This window comes from Dasypus novemcinctus, chromosome 16 (assembly GCF_030445035.2).
Source record: "Dasypus novemcinctus isolate mDasNov1 chromosome 16, mDasNov1.1.hap2, whole genome shotgun sequence".
Classification (NCBI taxonomy): Eukaryota; Metazoa; Chordata; class Mammalia; order Cingulata; family Dasypodidae; genus Dasypus; species Dasypus novemcinctus.
In genome coordinates this window covers 13,404,600-13,429,218 of record NC_080688.1, presented here as the reverse complement: position 1 = coordinate 13,429,218, position 24,619 = coordinate 13,404,600, and the positions used below count along the sequence as shown (strand labels likewise).

General features: G+C 34.2%; 1 protein-coding gene across 2 annotated transcripts in view; it reads left to right on the top strand.

Annotated features, from left to right (window-relative positions):
* Window positions 1-24,048, top strand: part of LOC101415177 (butyrophilin subfamily 1 member A1-like) — a 72,130-nt gene extending 48,082 nt beyond the window's left edge. Inside the window, exons 7-15 of one of the 2 annotated variants that reach the window (XM_058277252.1) lie at window positions 4,636-4,656; window positions 6,998-7,018; window positions 8,800-8,820; window positions 12,596-12,616; window positions 16,097-16,117; window positions 18,307-18,327; window positions 21,448-21,468; window positions 21,562-21,588; window positions 22,985-24,048. In XM_058277252.1, coding sequence (XP_058133235.1) covers window positions 4,636-4,656; window positions 6,998-7,018; window positions 8,800-8,820; window positions 12,596-12,616; window positions 16,097-16,117; window positions 18,307-18,327; window positions 21,448-21,452 — 131 coding nt within the window. In that variant the 3' untranslated portion in view covers window positions 21,453-21,468; window positions 21,562-21,588; window positions 22,985-24,048. The remainder of the gene's footprint in view (window positions 1-4,635; window positions 4,657-6,997; window positions 7,019-8,799; window positions 8,821-12,595; window positions 12,617-16,096; window positions 16,118-18,306; window positions 18,328-21,447; window positions 21,469-21,561; window positions 21,589-22,984) is intronic. The other variant, XM_058277251.1, reaches the window with a different exon arrangement.
* The last annotated feature ends 571 nt before the right edge of the window (window positions 24,049-24,619 follow it).

Genomic DNA, 24,619 nt, shown 5'->3' with positions numbered 1-24,619 from the left:
GGGAACAATTAGGGACAGATTGTTCCTGCTAGGAGTATACAAGTAACATCTCCATAAGAAAGCAGCCTGGGACTTTCAACCTGGACCTCATCACCAGGATCTCTGGCAGGCTTTATTCTGACCTTCCCTCATTCCCTATACTAACCTGTCTCAACTTCCCCAGAGAGTTCACACCTTTATTCTTAAGGGGGAGTAAAAGTTAATGGTCATTCTACTGTAGCTGCTTCCTGATGGTTAGGGGAAGAAGACCCTGACTGAAGAGCTGTGAAACTCTCTGGCTATTCTATTGAGGTAGAGGCAAAGTGAGTCCAGAACCATGGTTGGAACTGGAGGAAATCCCCATACGACTAATACCTCTTTCTGGAAGGCATTGATTCTGGAAGAAATAAACAGAATTTTGAAGCTACATGGTTCTATTAAAAGGATAAAGAAAATGATGGTACATGGCCCCCAAAAGGGGGCCAGCCATGACATACTGAGCCATGGGAATGAGAAAGGCCAGGTGCCTCCAGAGGCTATATCCTCTCAAAGCAGATGGACTTGATCTTGTGAGTTTCAAAAGCTGTCTAGGAAACTGCCACCTCCAGTTCCCACAGTGGTGGTTATGCCTGGGACAGCTAGAAGAAGAGTGAGGATGGGCACTGCCCTCGACATAAACTCACAATGATAATATAGGCAACAACAGGATAAGCACGTGGCAAGTAAAATAAAGACAATATTTAAGAAAGCCATATTTTTATCTTATATGCACATTCATTAATTACTTAAAAAATAAATTAAGATTTCAAAGACATAACATATTCAATATCACTCTGCATATGATCTAGAATGAAGAGATGTTACCATATTCATCAAATACATGGGTACAGCACTTAATACTCATCTATGTACTAATCAATGCTCAAGTTCCTCCTTGAGCTGCAATTTATAGATATAAGCTCCAGGTTTTCAATACCATACATGTTGTCTCCCTATGAGAGAAGGCCATAATGCCAGTTGTTATCGTTTAAGTTCTACTCACATCACTGTGGTAATTGTTGCTTCACTTGGTAAGTCCTTCACTTAACCAGCATGCTTCAGCACCTTTGGCCCATGGAGAAAAGTTCCAGTGTCTCCCTGACCTGATGCATATTACCCTTTGGCACTATGAATCAAAGTCAGTTTAGAGGCAATGTCCATTATAAATGTGGCCGTATTGAGCTATTTTGGTGGCTACAGGAGTATCTGAAACTGAAACATTCTCTCGATCTGCTTCAGGATCATAACCTGAGATTTGAAAAATATCTTCATTCTTTTAAGGGTCAGTGACGACCTAACCAATAACTCAAAGCAGAGGTATCCTGCAGGGTACTGAACGTCTGGTTTGAATGCACAAGAGAATTTGACCATGCTGAAGTGAATGTATTTTAATTTTTGGACACTTCCTAAATTCCCAGTGAGGTTTATAACATCAAATTAACTTAACAATATTATGTGCTTTAGTTTTAACTTTTACGACTTTATTTTGATTACATTATTTAACAGGTATTTTATTTTAGAAGTATTGGAATCATTACTTTCTCCATTAGTTTATGAAAGCCTAAGATTTCCAATGAAATCAAGATTATCTTCCTCTTACAACTGTATTAATATGCAGATTGAGGTGGCCTCTGACATGTTTCCCTGTTATGAAGTTACTTTTTGCTATCAATATCAGTTCAGGTTTCTGTTTCATAATGGCTTTGTGGAATTAGTTATTTAAATATTTCCGTTTAGAAAATACTTTTGCAAACTTTCTATAACCAAACATAACCACATAAACTAGTTGTTTTATTGCAGCACAAATTTCACCTCTATAAAATACCTTCTCTTCATACTACTTTCTAAAATACCTTCTACAACTTTTTATATTCATTCAAATCTTCTTACATATTTTCACCCAATTTTAAGACAATCAACCATCTTATCTTAGATCAAAACACATTCCCTTAAACAAACTTATCAAATTTTAGTTAGCATTGACTATGAATTCACTTCTACAAATCTTTTACTACTGTCTATAGCCATTTAAGTCTCTTATCTCTCATTCTATTCTGTGAAAAAAAATTCATTTCAATTTAGGCAAAGAAAATTTTTACAAAGAGGTTAGTAGTAATTTCATTAGCTAAAAACTTACAATTTTCTTCATCTTTTAGATTTATTACATACTATGCTAATTAATTTTATTAGTATCCTATAAACCTATGGCGATTACACCAAATCTAAATAAAATTGAAAGCATTATAATGTATGAAAGAAAGGTTCTTTTCCTTCCTTCCTCCACAGAAGGTTAAAACCTCTTTTTTCTTTAAAAAATTCTAAAATTGTGAATAACCTTAAAAAGCATACTGACTGCCAAGCTCTGGAATATATTATAATTTTTTAATTTGTTTAATCATAACTTTTAAAAAATCTTTCCATAGTTTTCAAGGAGTTTTTCTTTACATACTGAAATTTAGCAATTGAATTATTACTGTCATCTCAAAAACTGTTAAAATTTAATAGGGGAATTATAGGACATACTATACAAAACAAGGTTTATTCTGTGATATTCCTGCTATACGTATAATTTTAATTTTCAGCCCTTGTAGACAGAATAGGCTAAACTTTCATTGCTCCTATCTATCCACATCCTGCCCATTTCCTTAGTTTCCTTGACTGGTTTTACTGGAATACATTCAAGGTTACAAAAAGACCCTGTGGGTAGAAAGGGTATAGAAAGATTATGGGAGAATTCAGGATAAAAATTTAAATTTTCTTTCTCTAAATTATTTCTTCATTCAGATTTTATGTGACTTTATACTCTGTTTGGATTTTCTAATTTGGGCTTGAGGAGTACTCATTTACCAATATAAACACTTACATAATTTTCAGTCATTCCAATAGAGCTCTTTTAAGAATTTTCATTTGTTAATTCAATCTTACAATGTGAATGTATAAAAATATACACTGAAAAAAACAAACACAAAAAGAGTTATAGACACTTCAACAGAAACATAAATCTCACAAATTTGATGCATATTTCGCATTAATTTTGTATGGCTGTATCCAAGCACTCCATTATTTCACATATCTGACTTTTACTGATTTTAAAATCTCCTCTGGAATCAGTGAGGCCTGTAATATGCAACCTCATTCTTGGAAACACTTTTATTAATAAACAGCAATCAGGTTAGGAATACTTGATCAGTATAAATGCAGTTAAACAGTAATTTAGGTGTTTATACAGACAGATATTTAGCTCATATATTCTGAATTACTCTTCAGGAGTACACTTAGACGAGTTCAGGAGTAAGCTATTGATTCAAAACTGAAAGTACTAATTAAGGACTTGATAAAAAATTTGAGCAACTAATGAACAAATATTGTCAAAGTAACATACAATTTCAAATGTTCCAAAGTTTACACAAATATTATGATCTTTCATTTCTGTAATATATTTTTAATGGCAGGATTACAAAAGCTGCTAGCATTTTTTTTCTTTTTTCTTTTTTTCATAGAGATGTTTGGTTCAGTTAAACTTTAACAGTACTAATTTTATTGAAGTGACTATCTAGAACTAATAAGAATTTACATGCAAGCAAAACAGAATATGTTAATGTTATTAAGATTTACTGGTTCTCCAACAGCTAAACTAATTCTATCAGCCTACACTAGCCCATGGGAAGTATTAGAATTGCAGAGTTGCTGCCAGATTTTTTTCCCTATCTAAGTTAAACGCTATTTCCATAAGAGATTTTGGGACAACCATGTAGTCATGTGGAGTTCCACAACAGTCAAGAGTATGTGATCCCATATGCTCACCGTGGCCCCACCTGCCCAAGAGGGCAGCCATCCCCTCACACATGGACATTACAAGCCAAGCCAGGATTTGCCAGGGATTCTCTTTGCCTGAATCATGCCCACTACTGCCAGTGGCCTTCTGTCTCATGGCTTGCCAGTTTTATTATAATGAGGCCATGAGACAAAAGAGCACACCCGACATTTAGCCAGGCATAAGCATTATTGGGGCTTATGAAAAGGGGAGAGGGAAAATTATTTGACGGTAGCCAAACAAAGAAAATGTCTAGTTAACACTCATGAAGAGGTGAGAAAATGAGAGGTGATATAAAATGATTTTGTAATAAGGACATTCCATATGGTATGAAAACAGACTTCCTGTTAGAATCACATGAAGCTTACACATGGGGTGTGGAGATGATTTTACTGTGCTCCTAGGAAGGGTGATTACAAAGGATGTTAACGTCTTTGAGAAGATTACAGTTTATGGTACCATCCATGCACTATTTCCCTTCTGGGGAAGGTTATTGACTTTTAACATATGTCTAGGTCATGCAGGGACTAATGTGCCAAGGACTTAGTGAGACCAGGCTAACCCACATTATTATATACAGTTGGTATGAGGGAATTGTTCTTACAATTCATCAGGAAATTGGACATTGCTTAGAATGTATGTGAAATGATATTGGTAACTTTTATTTTTTTAAAGAGGTATTTATAGCTGATATATTGTTTTTTATAAAAAATATTTAACATCTGGTCTGGATTATCTACAGGTAGCATATGGGGATACTTCTAATGTAATTTTGTTTTGATTTTTTATTTCTCTTTATTCAGAGGAAATAAAAGAAAAGAATGGTGAGTGATAATTATTTTTGTCTTAGACCGTTTTTGAATCTTCAAAATAAATAATATCCCATAATTGAGTTTAAAAGTATTATAACAAAATCAAAACTCACTGTAACTGAAATGCTTATTGATGTTTTAAAGTAGTGTTTAGAGGTAACAAAAATAACTTTTGTCTGCTTGTAAAATTCTAAATGTTTCTCACCTTGGAGATAGGTGTTAGGCTTAGAGATTAAGATATGGTATATGAGTCCTGGGGCTCTAATTACTTTCATGTGTCTCATTCAGAAAAGTTCATTAATTTCTTAGGCATACAGAAATCAGCTGTTTCATATGTGACTGATGCTTGAAAAGGAAAATGAAAAAAAAAAGAGATCCCAACTTGCATTGAGGTTTCTGCTATGGAACAGATGTACAATAACATGTACATAATAAATGCCAAATTAATATCCTAATGAATGCCATGAAGAGGAACTTGGTGCAATAAGAATATACCTAGAAGGATTTGGCCTATATATGAGGTCATAGATTTCTTGAAGCAGTGCTGATGGAGTTGTGATCAGTGGTAGATAATGGAATAGATAGATCAATGAGAGGACAGCATGTGCAGGGCAGGGAGAAGAGAGCGCAGTACACTCTGTGTTGTGCCATCCATGATTCTATCAGGGTTGGCATATATTGACCAGGGGATTCTGGTACAGAAAACCCAGTCACTACAAGGTACATGTACAAACACAAGGAAATGCAGCGTTTCTTCAGGCATGCTAAGAATCTTGAAAACTACAAAGGAACATCATGAATAGGTTTATATTTAAAATGTCATTTTTATTGACTGTAAGGAATTGAGTAGATGACTACAGTTAAAAGGTTACAGAGAGGAAAGTTAAATGGAATCCCCTTGGGAAATACACTCATAAATAAATAGATCTAAAAATTCAATTCATATTAACTTAATTATTATTAAATATTTGTTCTTCAAAGTGACAAATTCTTTTTACTCTTTAGTCATTATGTAAATCCCTTAGTCTGTTATCTATTTAATGAAATTTGTCAAGTGAAGAAAGAACTCCCATGTAACGCTCCTTCATTTTTAATTACTTGTTTATTTAATTTTTAAACTGTATTTTTAGAGAAATTTTAGATTTACATTTAAGAAAAAATACACAAAAAAGTATAGGGAACACCCACATAACCCCCCTCCATTACACTCAAACACAGTTACCCTAATTAGTGAACTCATAAATTAGTGTGGAAAAGCTGGTATTGGTGACAACTCCTACTTTCCTGTTCTTTGAGCTTGCCCTAGACAATCAACAAAATGATGATGATGGATAGCTCCCATTCCAAAAACTTGGGAATGTTTGCAGCTGAAGAAAGGATAATTCCTTCCATCTGCTCTTTGTATCTGGATCACCTCTCATCCTGGTGCTTTCTGTTTCTTTTTAATATTTATATATTTATTTATTAACTTATTTAATTACTTATATATTTATGTCTTTATTTGCTCATCCATTCATTCATTCATTAACTGATTCATTCCCTTATTCATTTTGGTTTATGTAAAGGCAATAAAAGTGATTATTAGATTAATTTTTGGGAAGAGTAGGTTCTAGAGTCATCTAGAGTCTAGATTTAAATTCTAGCTCTATTACTTAGAAGCTTTATGATTTTGCAAAAGATTTTTAACCTCTTAAGGAATGTTTTGTTTTATTTTTTGAAATACTATAATAATGGTATTTATGACAGGGTTAAACACAGAATTAAAATTTCATGTATCTAAAAATCTTGACACGTATTGGGTTAATAATAATAGTAGTGTTAATAAAAGCAGTTGTTGATGTAGAAGGAGTGGGGGGTGTAGACAGTGGGGTATATGGGAACCTCTTGTATTTTTTAATGTAATATTTTGTGTGGTGCATGGATCTTTTAAAAAAGATAATAATAAAATTAATTTTAAAAAATGAAAAAAATAGTAGTAGTAGTAGTAGTAGTAGTAATAGTTTTTATGGTTTTAGTTTATAAACCTGGAAGAGACAAGATGGTTTTTAAGGCAATATTCAGGATACCATGAACACTAAATGTATCAAAATTAACTATTTAGTTTTCCCTTAGATCTTTCTGAATTTATAATTTGGACAATTTAAATTATCCTCAGACCAAATGGTTCTACTCCACATGTTTTTTGTGTTTATATTGACCTAGATACAGCCTGCTCCTAATAAATCATGAATTATTGATTATCATTACACCCAAAATCATTAACTTGCTCAATAGAGGTATATAAGGAATTTTTATATTAGTTGCAGTTCTATTTTCCTTATTATCTGCTAATTTTCATTTACTTTTTTATCAGCTGTACTCTCAAAGAACCATGGTAAGTTTTAATTTAGTGTTTTATATTAATGTGATAATTCCTTTTAAGGAAGACAAGTCTGCAGAGAAATAACACAATTTAGCTTCTGTCCATGACATGTTTAAGGAATAAATTTACATTACTCTGATGAATCAATTTTACTTGGTCCAGTCTTCACACACCAATGTTACTGGAAAAAGAAGTTTGACCTTCAAAGTTCACAATTCACCCCAAAATAAAACTAACCAGGGCATGGAGAAAGAAACCAAAGTGCATATAGCATTTGCTTTTTCCGATATGTGGGGAAGGGTAAGTCTCTGTGGGCTCGCTGGCAGTGATTAGCGGCCCACGAGGTCCGGGCAGCCTTCCACGGCTCGGCGGGGAGCCCCTAGGCCAGCGCGTAGGCCTAGGTTCTCCAGGCGTGGGGGACGCGCGGTAAAAACCACGGAGACAGCCTGAGCGCAGGAACAAGTCTGCTTTATTGCGGAAGTACACTTGGTTATATAGGGTTGGGTGGAGGGAGGGGCAGGAGCTGGGGCGGATTACTACAGGGCGGTAGTGGATAGGCGGAGTTGTGCAGGCGGCTATGAGTAGGCAGTAGCTGGGGAAGAAGGCAGATTATATGTTGGCAACGTGGGCGGGACTGGCGGGAAGGACAGCAATGGCTGGAGGAAAGAGATAACAAAGGCTGGGGGAAGGGATGGAGGGAGGCAGCAACAAGTCTCCCTTTATTGGACCTGAAATGACATTAGAGAACTGCCCCATTGCACACACTACCATTCATAAAAACCTGTGATACACCAATAAATGTGTCAGCAGTGGGTTTGCAGACTTACTTCCAGTTTGTTTTCCCTTTCATACTTAATGGCTACTCCAGTCAGCATTTTTTGGGCATCCCCATATTCCTGTGGCTTTCCACAACTGTCAAGCAAGTAAGTGACTCCATATGCTCTCTGAGATCCCAAACGGTCCAAGAGGACAGCCATACTTCCTCACATGGACATTACAAGTGAACCCAGGATTTCCCCTATGGATTTTCCTTTGTCTGAACACATTCCCACAACTGCTCATGGTCATTCTGTCTCCTGACTGATGGGTCACCATTTGTTACACCCCAATTCCTGAAGAGCATGAGATGGTGAGGCCATGAGACCAAAGAACACACCTGGCACTTAAGCATAAGCATTACTGTGACTTATGGGACAGGGAAGAACTTTTACAGTGGCATCTCTAAGAATAAGTGAAGATAGCACTCCACTAATAGATGAGAAAAAAAGAGGTGACATATGAGTGGTTTCAAAACAAGGACATTCTATAGGGTAGGAGGACAAAATTGGGGTTAGGGTAACATGAGGTTTACACATGGGAGGGGGGAGGTGTAGAGATGTTTTTAATACATTCCTATGTAGGATGTTTGAAAATTACATTAAGATCTTTGGGAAGATTATAGTTTATGATATCATCTCTGCTTTCTTTCCCTTTTGGGGATGTTATTAAAATTTAAATTATATCTAGGTCATGGAGGCACCCATGTGTTGGGGATTTAGGGTGGCCTGGGTCACCCATACTATTGCATTGATATTGTAAGCAGGAAATTTTCTTACAATTCATCATGAAATTAGCCATTCCCAACTATGTACGTGAAATTATTTTGGCAACTTTTATTTTTCATAGAGGTATTTTTAGGTGATTTTCTTGTTTTTATAAAAATATGTAACATCTGGTCTGGATTATCTACAGCTAACATATGGGGAATCTCTCTAACATAATTTTGTTTTGATTTTTTATTTCTCTTTATTCAGAAGAAATACAAGAAAAGAATGGTGAGTGATATTCTTTTTTTGTCACAGACTGTATTTGAACCTTTAAAATGAAATAAAAATTCCATAACAGTATTTAAATTTTTATTAAAAAATCAGAAATTGCAATTAATAAAAATGTATATTGATGCTCTAATGTAATGTTGAGAGGTAATTAACATAACATATTTCTACTTGTAAATTTCTAAATGTAAGTTTCTCCTCATGGAGATAGTTGATAGGCTTGAATGGAGTTTAAGTTGTGCCAGCTTGCCTTTTATGAGGACTGGGACTCCGATTTTTTCCATTTGCCTCATTCAGAAAAGTTCGGAGATGCCTTGTGCAAATAGAAATCAAATGTCTAATATGGGATTGGTGCTTGAAAAACAATAATCGTAAAAGCAAAGAAGAGAATGGATCCCAACTTGCACTGAGGTTTCTATTAGGAAATAGATATACAATAACATGTACATAATGCCAAATTAATATTCTAATGAGTGCCATGAAGAGGAACTTGGTGCAATAAGAATATATACAGGTGCAGAGGTGCCCAAAGATGTACTTACCAAATCCAATGGATGTGTCATGATGATGGGAACAAGTGTTGTTGGGGGGGGGGGGGAGAGGGGGGGGTGGGGGGGTGGGGTTGAATGGGACCTCACATATATATTTTTAATGTAATATTATTACAAAGTCAATAAAAAAAAAAAATTAAAAAAAAAAATTAAAAAAAAAAAAAAAAAAAAAAAGAATATATACCAGAGGAATTTGACCTATATATGAGGTCATAGATTTTCTGAAGAAATGTTAACAGTGCTGATTGGTGGTAATGAATGGAATAGACAGGTCAATGAGGGCCCATCATGTGCAGGGCAGGAAGCAGAGAGCACACCACACTCTGGATTGTGAAAACTCGTTATTCTATCTGGGTTGACATAGACTGGCCATGGGATTCTGGTGCAGAAAACCTAGTCAAGGTTAAAAGGTACGTAGGCAAAGACCAGGAAATAGAATACTTCTTTGGGCATGCTAAGGTTTTTGGACATTGCAGACAAAGGAGCATCATGAATAGAATTATATTTAAAATGTCATTTCTATTAAGTATAAAGATTGAATTAGATGATTACGTTTGAAAGGTTGCAGACAGAGTAGTTAAATGGAATCCCTTTGAGAGATACACTCCTATAAATGAATAGGTCGAAAAGTCAATTCATATTTGCTTAATATTCAATATTTGTTCTTCAAAACCACTAATTGTTTTTAATATTTAGTAATTATGTAAATCCCTTAGACTGTTAATCAATGAAAAATTTTCCAGTGAAGAGAGAACTCCCATGCAACACCTCTTCATTTACTTAATCATTGGTGTGTTCAATTTTTAAACTTTATTTTGAGAGAAATTTTAGGTTTACATTTTAAGAAGAAACACACAAAAACTATCGGGAATTCCCATTTAACCCCACTCCCTTAACACCCATACTCAGTTACATTTATTAGTGTATTGTTAGATTAGTTTGGTATATTTGGTACAAGTAACAACTCCTACTGCCCAGTTCTTTGAGCTTGCTCTAGACAATGAAAAAAAAGATGATGATGGACAGTTCCCATCCTCCCAAAACGGGGCGTGTTTGTAGCTGCAAACATAATAATTTCTTCTGTTCTGCTCAGTGGTATCTATGTTCCCTCTCATCCTGGGACTCTCTGTTACCTTTTAAGATTTATTTATTTATTCATTAATTTATCCATTAATTTATTCACTCATTCATTTATTCATTGCCTCATTTATTTTGGTTTTTCTCATGATAGAGTAAAGTGATTATTAGATTGATTTTTTATAGAATTAAGCTCTAGAGTCAGTTGATTTGGGTTTAAATTCCATTTCTATTTCTCAGAAGCTTCATGACTTAGTAAAAGATTTTTAACCTCCTAAGAATTTATTTTCCTTTTAAAAAGAAAATAATAATGGTATTTATGACATAGGGTTATATTCAATATTAAAAGCTCATACATTAATAGTAGTGGTAGTAGTAGTAATAGTAGTAGCAGTAATAGCTTTCATGGTTTCAGTTATTTTACCTAGAAAAGAAAAGATGGATTTAAGGCAATATTTGGGACACTTGAAAACAAATGGGATCATCTCTATTTAGTTTTCACTCAGTTTTTTCTGTGAATTTATGAACTGGACAATTTAAATCACAGTATAGGAAATATAATTTATCATCACGTTGAATTATTCTATTCCACGTGTTGTTTTTTGTTTTTGTTTTTGTTTTTTATAGTTTTACTGACCTAGGTATAGCCTGGTCTTAACTAATCATAAAATGTTGATTATCTTAATATCAAAAATAATTTACTTGTTCGTGTAGAGCCATGAAAGGATTTTTTGATATTAGTTACACTTCTGTTTTCACTATTTTCCTCTAATTTTAATTTTTTTTATCAGCTGAACTCTCAATGAAATATACTCAGTTTTAATTTAGTATTTTGTATTTACCTGGCAATTCACTTTAAGGAAGACAATTCCATATAGAAAATAAATAACACAATTCAATCTCCATCCAAGATAAGGTTATGGACTAAATATATACTAGTGATGAATCAGTTTTACTTGCTACAGTCTCCACACACCAATGTTACTGGGGACAAAAATATTTTTCCTTCAAAGCGCACACTCAAACCCAAAATAAATCTGATCAAGTCATGGAGACCGAGAGCTAAGTGCATATACCATTTTGTTTTCACAACATGTAGGGAAATGGCTCTAAAATGACACTGCAGAACTGCACAATACCACTCCTAACATGTGGTACACCATGAAAAGTCAGCAGTGTGTTTGCAGAGTTGCTTCCAGGTTGTTTTCCCTATCTAAGTTAACTTCTACTCCAACAAGGGTTTTGGGGGCATCCCCATACTCAGGTGGAGATCCACAACTGTCAAGCAAGTACATGACTCCATATTCTCTCAGTGGTCCCCACCTTCCCAAGAGGGCAGCCACCCCTCACCTCATGGTCATTTAAATCCAACTGAAGATTTCCCCTATGGATTCTCCTTTTCCTGAGCAAATGCCCTCAATGCTAGTGGTCATTCTGTGACCTGGCCAATGGCTCACCAGTTATTACAATGCTACTCCTGAAGAGCTCAAGATGGTGAGGTTATGAGACTGAAGAACACACCTGGCATTTAGTCAGGCATAAGCTTCACTGGGGCTTTCACATGGGGAAGAACCTTTGATAGGGGCAGGCCAAAAGTAAGTGTAGTTAGTGCTGCACAAGGTAATGAGAAAGTGAGAGGTGATATATAAGTTTCAGAACAAGGACATACCATAGGATAGGAGAGCAAAGTTCCTGTTAGGGTCACATGAAGCTTACTTGTGTGTGTGGAAATGTTTTACTGCACTCCTAGGTAGAATGTTTGCAAAGGACATTAGTAGCTTTGGGAAGATTATATTTTCTGATATGATTTATACATTCTTTCCTTTGTGGGGAGCATTGTTAATCTTTAACTTATGTCTATATCATGCTGGCACTTAATTGCTGAGAAATTAGGGGGACCTGGGTAACCCACACTATTACATTCACATTGTAAGCAGGAATTTTTCTTACAATTCATCATGAAATTGGACACTGTTTAGTATTTATGTGAAATAATATTGATAATTTTTAATTTTAAAGATGTATTTATAGCTCACTTTCTTGTTTCTATAAAAATATATAACATTTGGTTTGGATTATCTGAAGGTAGGGTATGGGTACACTTTCTAACATAATTTTGTTTTTATCTTTTATTTCTCCTTATTCAGAGGAAATAACAAAAATGAATGGTGAGTAATATATATTTTTAATCATAGACAGTATTTGAAACTTCAAAATCCAATAATATCCCAAAATTGAGTTTCACAATTATTATAGCAAAATAAAACCTCACAGTTAATGAAATGCTTATGGATGTTCTAAAATAGCATTAAGGGGCAACTAAAATATTTTTTTCTGCCTGTAAAATTCTAAATGTAAGTTTCTCATCATGCAGATAGTTGTTAGGTTTAAACGTAGGTTATGAGGTGCCAGCTTGTGCTAAGTGAGGATTGGGGCTCAGTTCTTTCATCTGCCTCATTCAAATAATTTCAATGATATATTGTGCAAATAGAAATCAACTAATGTGATTGGTGCTTGAAAAACAGTACTGGAGAAAAATAAATGTAAAATTAACATTCTTATGAGTCCCATGAAGAGGGAACTTGGTGCAATAAAAATATAGCAGCATTTGGCCAATATATGAGGACATAGATTTCCTGAATAAGGGCTAATGGAGTTGAGATCAGCAGTAATGAATGGAATAGATAGGTCAGTGAGAGCAGGGAGGTAAAAGGGAGCACAATACACCTTGGGTTGTGCAAACACATGATTCTGTCAGGGTTGTCATATATTACCAGGGGATTCTAGTGCAGAAAACCCAGTCAAGAATGCAAAGTACATACACAAAGACAAGGAAATGCAATGTTTCTTTGGGCATGCTAAGAGATTTGAACATTGCAGACAACAGAGCACTATAAATAGATTTATATTTTAAAATGTCATTTTTTATTGAGTGTAAAGAATGGATGATGTGATTACTGTTAAAAGAATGCAGTCAGAAAAATTAAATGGAACCACCATTGAAGATATAGTCATATAAATTAAGAGGTCCAAAAAGTCAATTCCTATTAACTTATTGAATATTTAATATCTGTTCTTCAAAGTCAAAAATTGTTTTTATTCTCTAGTCATTATGCAAATCCCTTAGTCTGTTAAGTATTTAATGACATTTTTCCAGTGAATAAAGAACTCCCATGTAACACTTCATTTACTTAATTATTTTTCATTTAATATTTAATCTTTATTTTTAAAGAAATTTTAGATTTACATTTAAGAGCAAATATGCAAAAAGTATAGGAAATTCCATATAATGGCCCTCCCTCACACCCACAAACAGTTAACATTAATGACCGCCTAGATTACTATGGTATATGTGGAAATGGGACAACTCATATTGTCCAGTTCTATGAGAAACCCTAGACAAACAACAAAATGATGATGATGGATTGCTCCCATCCCCCAAAATGGGGAGTTTGTAGCTGTAAACCATATATTTCCTTCCATCTGCTCTGTGGAATCTGGGTCCCTACTCATCCTTGTGCTCTGTTTCCTTTTAATATTTGTTCATTCATTCATTCATTTATGTACACGTCTTTGTTTGTCCATTCATTCATTCCTTCATTCATTCATTCCATCATTCATTTTGGTTTCTCTGAAGGAAAAGTCAGTAATTAATAGATTAATTTTTTTAGAAGAGTAGACTCTAGAATCAGATGGTCTGGGTTTAAATTCCAGCTCTACTACTTAGAAGCTTCATGAATTTGCAAAAGATTTTTAACCTCTTAAGGCAAGTTATTTTTTTAAAAGTCTATAATAATGGTATTTATGACTAGGGTTATACTCAGTATTAAAAGGATCCTATACAAAAATTCTTGACTTATATTGGGTTAATACTTGTTTAATAAGTAGTAGTAATAATTGCTTTCATAGTTTTAGATATTGAACTAGGAAAAGACAAGGTGTTTTAAGAAATATTCAGGACACCATGAAAAGAAAAGGATCAACTGTATCTGTTGATATTTCCCTCAAACCTTTCTGTGAATTTATAAATTGGACATAAGTTCAATGTAAGAAGTATAATTTACCAATTTATCATCAGACTGAATTATTCTATTCCACATGTTTTTGTAGTTATATTGATCTGGATACAGGCTGGTCCTATCTAATCATAAAATCTTGATTTTCATAACATCAAAAAATCAGTAACTTGTTCAAGAAATGAATTTCTGATATTAGTTACAGTTCTATTTTCATTACTGCCCACTGACTTTCCTTTATTTTTTATCAGCTAAATTCTCAAACAAATGTGTTAAATTTTCACTGATATTTTATATTTACCTGGTAATTCCCTTTAAGGATGACAGTTCAATAGAGAAAATAAATACAATTCAGCTTCTGTCTAGGACTTGGTTAAGGAATATATATACACTACCCTGATGAATCAGTTTTACTAGGCCCAGTCTCCACACACCAACATTACTGGAACAAAAATATTTTGACCTTCAAAGTTCACACTCCATCCCAAAATAAAACTGGCCAGGGCATGGAGACAGAAACCAATGTACACATGCAATCATTGTTTTCCCAGAATGTGAGGAAGGGGAAATTTCTCTTTATTGGATCTAACACTGGAGAACTGTCCCATTGCACAAATTACCACTCTTAACATGTGATACTCCATGAAAGGAGTCAGAAGTGGGTCTGCAGAGTTCCCTCAATATTGTTTTTCCTACCTTAGTTAACTGCTAACCCGTCAGTTTTGGGGGGCATCCCCATACTCATGTGGAGTTCCACAACTGTCAAGCAAGTAAGTGACTACATATTCTCTCAGTGGTCCTCACCTGCCCAAGAAGGCAGCCACCCTTCCCCACATGGAAATTACAAGTCAACCCAGAATTTCGCCTGTGGATTCTCCCTTACCTGAGCACATGCCCTAAACTGGCTGTTGTCATTCTGTCTCCTGGCTCAAGGCTCACCAGTTGTTACAACCCGACTCCTGAAGGGCGTGAGATAGTGAGGACATGAGACCAAAGAATATACATGGCATTTAGTCAAGCATAAGTTTTATTGGGACTTGCAAACAGGGAAGAATCTTTAACAGTAGCAGGCCAAGAATAATTGAAGTTTGTGCTCCACAAAGAGATGAGAAACTGAGAGGTGATTATAAGTGGTTTCAGAACAAATGCATTCTATATGGTTGGAGAACAGAGTTGTTGTTAGAGTCACATGAAGCTTAAAAATGGGGTGTGGAGATGCTTTACTGCTCTCCTAAGAAGGATGTTTACAAAGGACATTAAGAGCTTTGGGAAGATTATAGTTCATGATACCATCTATGCATTTTTTCCCTTTTGAGTAGGGTTATTAGCATTTAACTTACATCCACATCATGCTGGCACTTAGATGCTGAGAAATTAGGGAGACCTGGGGAACCCAAAGTATTACATTCATATTGTAAGCAGAAATTTTTCTTACAATTCCTCATTAAATTGTCAATTGCTTAGTATGTTTGTGAAATGAAATTGTCAACTTTTATTTTTAAATAGGTATTTATAGCTGATTTTCTTATATTTATAAATATATATAATATCTGGTTTGGAATATTTGCCTGTAGTGTATTGGGGCACTTTCTAACATAATTTTGTTTTTATATTTTAATTTTCTTTATTCAGAGGAAATCATGAAAATGAATGGTGAGTAAAATTTATTTTTGTCTTAGACAGCATTTGAGTCTTCAAAATCCAATAATATCCCAAAACTGACTTTCAAAATTACTGTAGTAAAATCAAAACTCACAGCTAAAGAAACGCTTATTGATGTTCTAAAACAGGGTCGAGAAGTAACTAAAATATCTTTTTTTCTACTGTAAAATTCTAAATGTAAGTTTCTCAATTTTTAACTAGTTGGTGTTAAATGTAGGTTATGATGCAACAGCTTGTGTTATGTGAGGACTGGGACTGTGAGTTCTTACATCTACTTCATTCAGACAAATTCAGTGATTTCTTGTGATTATGGAAATTTACGAACATGTGATTGGTGCTTGAAAAACAATAACAGAAAAAGAAAAAAAAAAACAGGATAGATCCCACCTTGCACTGTGGTGTCTATTATGGAATAGAAGTACAATTACATGTACAGAATAAATACCAAATTAATATTCTAATGAGTGCCATGATGAGGGAATTTCATGCAATAAGAATATACACTGGAGGGTCTGGCTTATATATGAGGTCATAGATTCCCTGAAGAAGGACTAATGGAGTTGAGATCAGCTGCAATGAATGGAGTAGGTAGATCAATGAGAGCCGAGCATGTGCAAAGCAGGAAGCAGAAAGCACACTGCACTCTGGGTTGTGCAAACACACGATTCTAACATTGTTGACATATAATGACCCCAGAATTCTGGTGCCAAAAACCCAGTCAAGATTACAAGGTACATATGCAAAGACAAGGAGATGCTAAGAGTTTGGACATGCTAAGAATTTTGAACTTTGCAGGAAAAGGAGAATCATGAATAGACTGATATTTTAAAATGTCATTTTTTATTTAGTGTAAAGAATGGATTACATAATGACAGTTAAAATGTTGCAGAGAGAAAAGTTAAATTTCGTCCCCTTAGGAGATACACTCATATAAATAAATAGGTACAAAAAGTCAATTTATATCAATATATAATTATTTACTTAATATTCAATATATGTTCTTCAAAGTCAGAAATTGTTTTTATTCTTTGTCACTATGTAAATTCCCTAGTGTCTTATCTATTTAATGAAAATTTTCCAGTGAAGAAAGCACTCCCATGTAATACTTCTTAATTTAATTAGATTTTACTTAATTTTTAAACTATATTTTTGGAGAAATTTTAGATTTATATTTTTAAAAATATACAAAAAGTATAGGGAATTCTCGTATCAACCCCCTCTCTTACATGCACTCACATTTACCCTTACTAGTGATCTCTTTGAATATTGTGGTATATTCACTTCTGGTGACAGCCCCTACTGTTCAGTTCTTTGAGTTTGCCATAGACAACAAACAAAATGAAGATGATGTTCAGTTCTGATTCCCAAAGATGGGGAGTGTTTGTAGTTGGAGACAGGAAAATTCCTTCTATCTGCTATGTGGTAACTGGGTCCCTTTCATCCACCTTAAGGTTCTCTGTTTCTTTTTAAGATTTAGTCTTTTTTTCTTTCTTTCTTTTACTCATTCATTCTCTCATTCATTTTGGGTTATCTCATGGGTGAGAAAAGTGATTATTAGATAATTATTTTGGAAGAGTAGAAAATCAGGTCAGATTGTCTGGGTTTGAATTCTAGCTCTATTTCATAGAAGTTTATGATTTTGCAAAAGGTTTTTATCCTCTTAGGGCATGTCTTTTTATTTTTAAAAGTCTGTAATAATGGTATTTATGACATAAGGTTATACTCAGTACTAAAATTTTCATATATCTAAAAATCTTGACACATATTGGGTTATCAATATTAGTGGTTGTAGTAGTGGTAATAATAGTTTCATGGTTTCAGTTATTGCACCTGAAAAAGACAAGATTGTTTACAGGCAATATTCAGGAAACCATAAAAGGAAAGTGATCAATTCTAATTATTTAGGTTTCACTCAGTTCTTTCTGTGAACTTATAAATTGGACAATTTAAATTAAACTGTATTAAATATAGTTTATCAGCAGACTTAATTATTTGAGTGCACATGTTTTTTTGTAGTTATATTGAACTAGATACAGGTTTGTCATAACTAATCATGAAATGTTGATTGTCATAACACCAAAAATCATTAACTCGTACATGTAGAGTTTTGAAAGGATTTTCCACTAGTTACAGTTCTTTTTTCACTATTATCCACTAATTTTCATTTATTTTTTTATCAGCTGAAATCTCAAAGATATGTGGTAAGTTTTAATTTGGTATTTTATATTTACCTGGATAATTCCCTTTAATGATGAAAATTCATAGATTAAGTAAATAGCACAATTCAGCTTCTGTCCAGGACATGTTTATGAGCTAAAATTTACAGTAGCCTTCAAATTAAGGAATCAGTTTTACTTGGTCAAGTCTCCATACACTAAGTAACTGGAAAAAAATATTTAGACCTTCAAATTTCCCACTCCATTCCAAAATAAAACTGACCAGGTCATGGAGATAGAAACCAAAATGCAAATACTGTTTGTTCTTTCCAGTATGTAGGGAAGGGGAAGCCTCCATTTATTGACTCTGAATTGACACTGAAGAACTGTCACATTGCACACACTACCATCCCTAAAACGTGAAACACCATAAGGATAGGTTTTTCAAACTGCATTTGAGGTGTTTGACCTCACAATCCACTACTGGTCCCTTTGGAGACCATTGAGGTCATCAACCAATATGTTGATGCAGTACAGGATGGTTCTTCTCTGGCCATCACCCCTGGCAGTAAGATAACTTATCCACCCTGCGTGTGCCACCCTCTCACCTTTGCCACAGCTTTGCTTTTCCATGCTCCCGATTTTCATGGACACCTTTGTTTTAAAGAAAACATAAGAAGAAAGGAACAAAGGAGAAGCAAACATCAGCAACAACTATTTGGATGTTTCTTACATATAGCTACTCTCTCCTTAGATATAAGATTTCAAGGGTCTTAGTCCAGAAGACATACATGATACTATTTTCAAAATGTTCCCTACTTCATATGATGATGAAATCATACTCAGATCCAGCTTTACTACTTGACAGAATCTTGACATTCAAGAGAAGCTATTAATAAAATGTTAGAATGCTCCAAATGGCCTTGTACAGCAAAATCTCTTCCAGAATGAATACAGCATTGACTTCAGATTAATCCTAATCTGAAAACCACTACACACTGATTTGTTAACATTCCAAATAATTCTAATCAAGTCATCTTCCAAATTGAATTAATATTTTTTGAGTGTGGAATATAGGAATGCATTTTACATAGAATGACATCAAAGAGTTCTCCTATGTTTAAAGAATAAAATATGTCATATTTGGAATAAAAGAAATTATCTAACTATAATTCAACCTCCTTTAGTTAGAGAAATGGAAAAATCTCCTTAGAGGAATGATTATTACATCATCATCACTTATATCTATTTTTAAGATTTCCTGTTTCCTAAGAGTAGTTTTTTTACAATGTTGATATATGAGTAAATAAAATGGAACTATTCCTTTCCTAATATATCAAACATCAAAAGAAGAATAACATATGAAACAAGATCTGGAGAGAGCAGTATGAGATGAGACTGGAGAGGTAGAGTGTAGATCACAAATAATCTTTCATTCCATGTGTACAATTTAGATAACAGTATCTGTATACAGATAACAGAAAGACTTTAAATAAATAAGGTTTTACATATTATTACCATAAGATATGAATTTTAAAGAGACCTCATTTCAGAATGCCTTGGCATGTGCTAGAGAGGACATTGTTTTCCACAGAAGTCAAGGAAGAGTCATATTAGTGAGAAAATGCTGGAGATGGTGGGAGAATTTGATGCCTACAATGGAGGTAGAATCAAGCAGCCTTGGTGAAGAATTCAATGTGTAGCGTTAATAAGGGGGTGATTGAAAGGAAAGTGCAAATAACACTACTTCTTTCTAGTATGTGCAACTGGATATATTGATTTGATTCACTGATATGGTGATGCAATTAAATACATTTTCATCTACAAAATTCAGTAGTTCGTTGATTCTCTTAAAATATAATGGTCTCTTCATTAGTTTAATTCCAGTGAACAGTACCAACCAATGAGTGGCACTTGGCCAAGATATTTAAACATTTTTTCAATGTTCAGAATAAATACTAAATTAATATTCTAATGCATGCCATGGATGAAGGAACTTTGGGCAATAAGAGTATATATTAGAGGGATTTGGTCTAGTTATGAGGTCATTGATTTGCTGAGAATGAAAAATCCCAATTTCATTCTCATTTTAAATTTATGTTTTTGTCTGTAGACTGTATAGTCACAAACTGCATTTTTACTTTGGATATTGATTGACTCCTGGGTCCATTTTTCTATGTGGCCTTAGTCTATCTCTTTTTCAGCAGATCCCTCATGGATTAGAAATATTAATGACCATTACTTTTGTTTTTGCATTTATCAAAATAAAGAAAAATAAATATGTAAATTTCTGAAAAGAAAGGATTACCTTTCTTTTTTATAAATGATATTTATAAAATGAAATGTCATTCAGCTATTGTTATGCTACAGAAGAATATTTATTTTCATGAAAAATATTAAAAACAATATTTGAAATGTATCGAGCATGTTTTGAAGTTGCGTATATTAGATGAGTCTTTATAATGCTGTGGCTTACAAATATTCTAGATGTATATACAACAAGATTTTTTAAAGTGGTCATATCCAGGCAATGAAAACTTGATGGGTTAGTTTTACTCTCTCTATTTGCATTTGTACATTAAATAAAAATAAATTGCTTTTTAAGTGAATAACAAGCATTTATAACTAGCCGAAAAATATTACTACTTTGCCAAAACCTGCAAGAATATCTGAGGTACCTTGTCTCTGTTCTCTTAAAGCACCTTGCTCCCAGCACAATGTAACCATTGGCAGGCTCTCAGCCCTAGTTACTATAGAGAATATGTCCTAACCATCACCACGTCTCTGGTACATAAAACATGCTTGGCCTGAATTAGATCCTTAGTAAATATTTGCTGAATGAATAGGAATTTTCTTCAATTAATTAAAGAATGCCCTGAAAATCAACTGCACCAATGCAGAAGTAGTTATAAGTTATGAAAGAGTTACTTGTGGTAGACTTAAGGGCCACAATATACAAGACTCAGTAGCGCTTTGGCTGTAACAAGTTAGGTGGTACCTCCTGTAGGACAGCTAGAACATGATGACATTTCAGTCTTGGCACTCCAATCCAGCAAACTCTCCCAGATGTTCACTGATATCCCACAAGATGGGTCCAAAACCTAGGATCAAATTTCCTGTAATTTGAGAAATTAATATTTCCTCCTTTTTGTTTGTATTTTTCAGACTAATTCACTAAAGAACTTGGTAAGTTCTGAGTTTCTTTCCTAGGCTAACTTGAATTGAAAATACAACTTGTGTTCTTTTAGAACACATATCTCTCTTTGTAACTGGTTACAGACTGAAGAAGAGTCTTTGGAGAGGAGGGTAAGTGAGGTCAAAATTTTCACAATTGATACCAAATACTCCACAACCTACAACAGCCTCTGTCCTACCTAGAAACCCAGCTATTCTTGAATGTGTTTATCTAATTTTAGCTCTGAATAAAGTTTGAAGGCTTCCAGTAAATATAAAATGAATGATAATAATATATTAGTAAGAGTGACTTTACGCTTGTCATTTAAACTCTCTTAGGTTTTGTTGTGATAAAAAGGCAGGTAGGAGGGGTTACTAAATGATCTATAAGAAAGTTTTCAACTCAAAAATTCATTTGATTCTGGATATATGGACTTAACAAAAAATAAGTTCCCAGTCACTAAATGGAAGGGACTTCATTTTAGAAATGTCTGCTTTAAAAAATTTACAAGCTGTCAAAATCACAGTTATAACACAATGAACTTGTTCTGATATGCAGAAATGTCTTCCATGTACTCTAAATCCAGCAAAAACATAGCCACAAGGATTTTCCAAAGCCAATAAGATAAAAATATGTGGGATATGGATTCTGTTCTTCACCTCCGCTTCTTGAAACCTCTATTTTTCATTTCTTTCAGACCTTCCCACCAGCATGCAAATATGCTAATTTTTCTCCTATCTTAAAAAAATGGAAAAATTATAACCTTTCTTGATCTAATATTTCTATGCAGTTCCTAATTCATTTATTTTTCCTTACAGAAAATCCCTACTAAATAGTTGTGAATATTCATATTCTCCAATTTTTACCCTCCATTTCTTTCCTTCTCTTTCAGTAAGAAATGAAAATCCTGCAAAGGACCTAATGGTCTTAAATGGTGGTTCACACTTCCCACCCTTGACTTTCTGTCCACATCTTCTTCCTCTTCTCCTACCTTACTCTTCTACATTGGTTATGCTTCTGCTTCCATGCTTGCATATAGTGCTGCCTCTCAAAGATATCTCTCTGTCATTCTTTTCACTCTTTCCATGCTATAGTGCTAGGCAGAATATTCATAATGAAAATATTGGGATAGCATTCAGAAACTCAGAATATTGCTGCAGAAATTTCAGAAGGCTATGAAATGTGACCATATTTCCTTTCTAACAACTGCATAATTGGAGGTACATTTGAAATTTCTTTTATAAAACCACCACAGTATTTGTTTCATGAATCAATTTCAGAGAAAAAATTATTTTGAAATATGAATTCTCAAGTAAAATCCTCCAGATTTTTGGTCTGGGTGGCATAATGCTGTATTAATGATGTCTATTTTTTATTTCTCTGTATATATGAAAAGGATCCTTGAATACTACCTGCTTTGTTTCTCACCCCTTCTCTGATCTCTCCCTTATATATTGAATATTTTAAATATTAAATCATGTAATTAATTTCCTTTTTCTGCTTCATTTTCATTTCCTTCCCCTGCAGAAGACAGAAAACTAGATAGAAACACTGCTGATCCTTACCATTCTGTTTTGGATGATAGAAAATGTGTGACATCTATGCGACAGAAGAAGATGTGCCTCACTATGCTGCCTGATTTCCTACTCTGGTGGATGTGCTGGGTCAGAACAGTTTCTATTGTGGTAAACATTATTGGGAGGTTGGAGGAGCAGGCAAGAGAAGATAGACAATAGGACTGTGTTGGGGCTCAGTTACACAGAAAGGACAGCATATTTCTGTGCATCCAGAGAATGGTTTCTGGACACTTTGCCTGAAGAATGGTGTGTGTACCAGGCTCTTTCCACCCCCTGTTATCCACATAATGTCCCAGAACCCTGTTTGATTGTGGGGAGTAGTTTTGAATTATGAGGAATTGTTGATTGTTTTCTACAATGTGACAGAATTTACCATTCTCTACACCTTTAAAAGAAACTTCAGCAAGCCTCTTAGACTGCATTTCTACCCTGGGCCTTTCTGTAAGGAAAATATCAATGGCCTTACCATCCTCAAGTTATCAGTAACAAATTCTGCAACCCTCTTTTGAACACACCTGAAATTCGGTTCCATAATAGTTATCTCCAAGGTCCCTGATAACATATAGACATTCTCCAGTCAGGACCCTACAAGCCATGGGGTGTAAAAATCTGCCACCAAGAGCCCTGTGTTCTTCTTGTTTTGTGGGAAACTAAGTGTGATCCTACTCATTGGGCCATTTCCACTGCACATACTCGCAATCCATTTTCCTCTCAATACCCTTATCTCTTTTGGTCTAAAAATACGAAACATTCACATCCTTCCTAGATTTGAGTTTAGGTTTCTGAAACTAATGAGTTTCTTTCCAAAAATAATCATTCTTAGATATTTTTAACATGTTGTCTAACATATTTATTTCTGTTTCTTTCTGTTTAATCAATAAATCCTGGACTCTACAAAGATAGAGACCAAAAGTTGGTCATTGTTAAAACCACCACTGTTCCAAAATAGTGGTCGCTTGAACACAATGTAATTCCGAATCATATTGAATTGAATAAATTTGAATTCTATCAAAACTCTGGCTGACCAATGTTTCCAAAGATATTTTCATGCAATTGTGCATACACTCCAAATCCCTTAGGTCATAGAGATATCTATCTTGTATCTGAGAGAGTGCCCATGAGAAATGCCTCCATTGCCCATACAATTATTATGTATTATTTGCTGTCCTTTATAACCAATATATAGGCCTACAAACCACCTACTGACTATTTAAATTAAAGATAAAATAAATCAGATTCATGAGGTTATAAAGTAATGTGAACTTTCACATCTTGCTAGTGAGAACATAAAATGGTTTCATCATTTTGAGGAAAGTTTTGCAGTTCTTATATAAACATGCAACTATCCTATCACTAATAATTCCACTCAGATATTTACTCTAGAGGAATGAAAGCATATTATTACAAAATCTTGTACAAGAATGTTCATAGTAACTAGATTACTAACAGCTAAAGACTTGAAACAACACAAAGTTCTTTCCAAAGAAGTATATTAATGTATTTCAATACAGTCATACATTGTATTATTATTTGGCCATAAAAAGAATGGACCACTGAAATGTGAAATAGGATGTATGATTCTGAG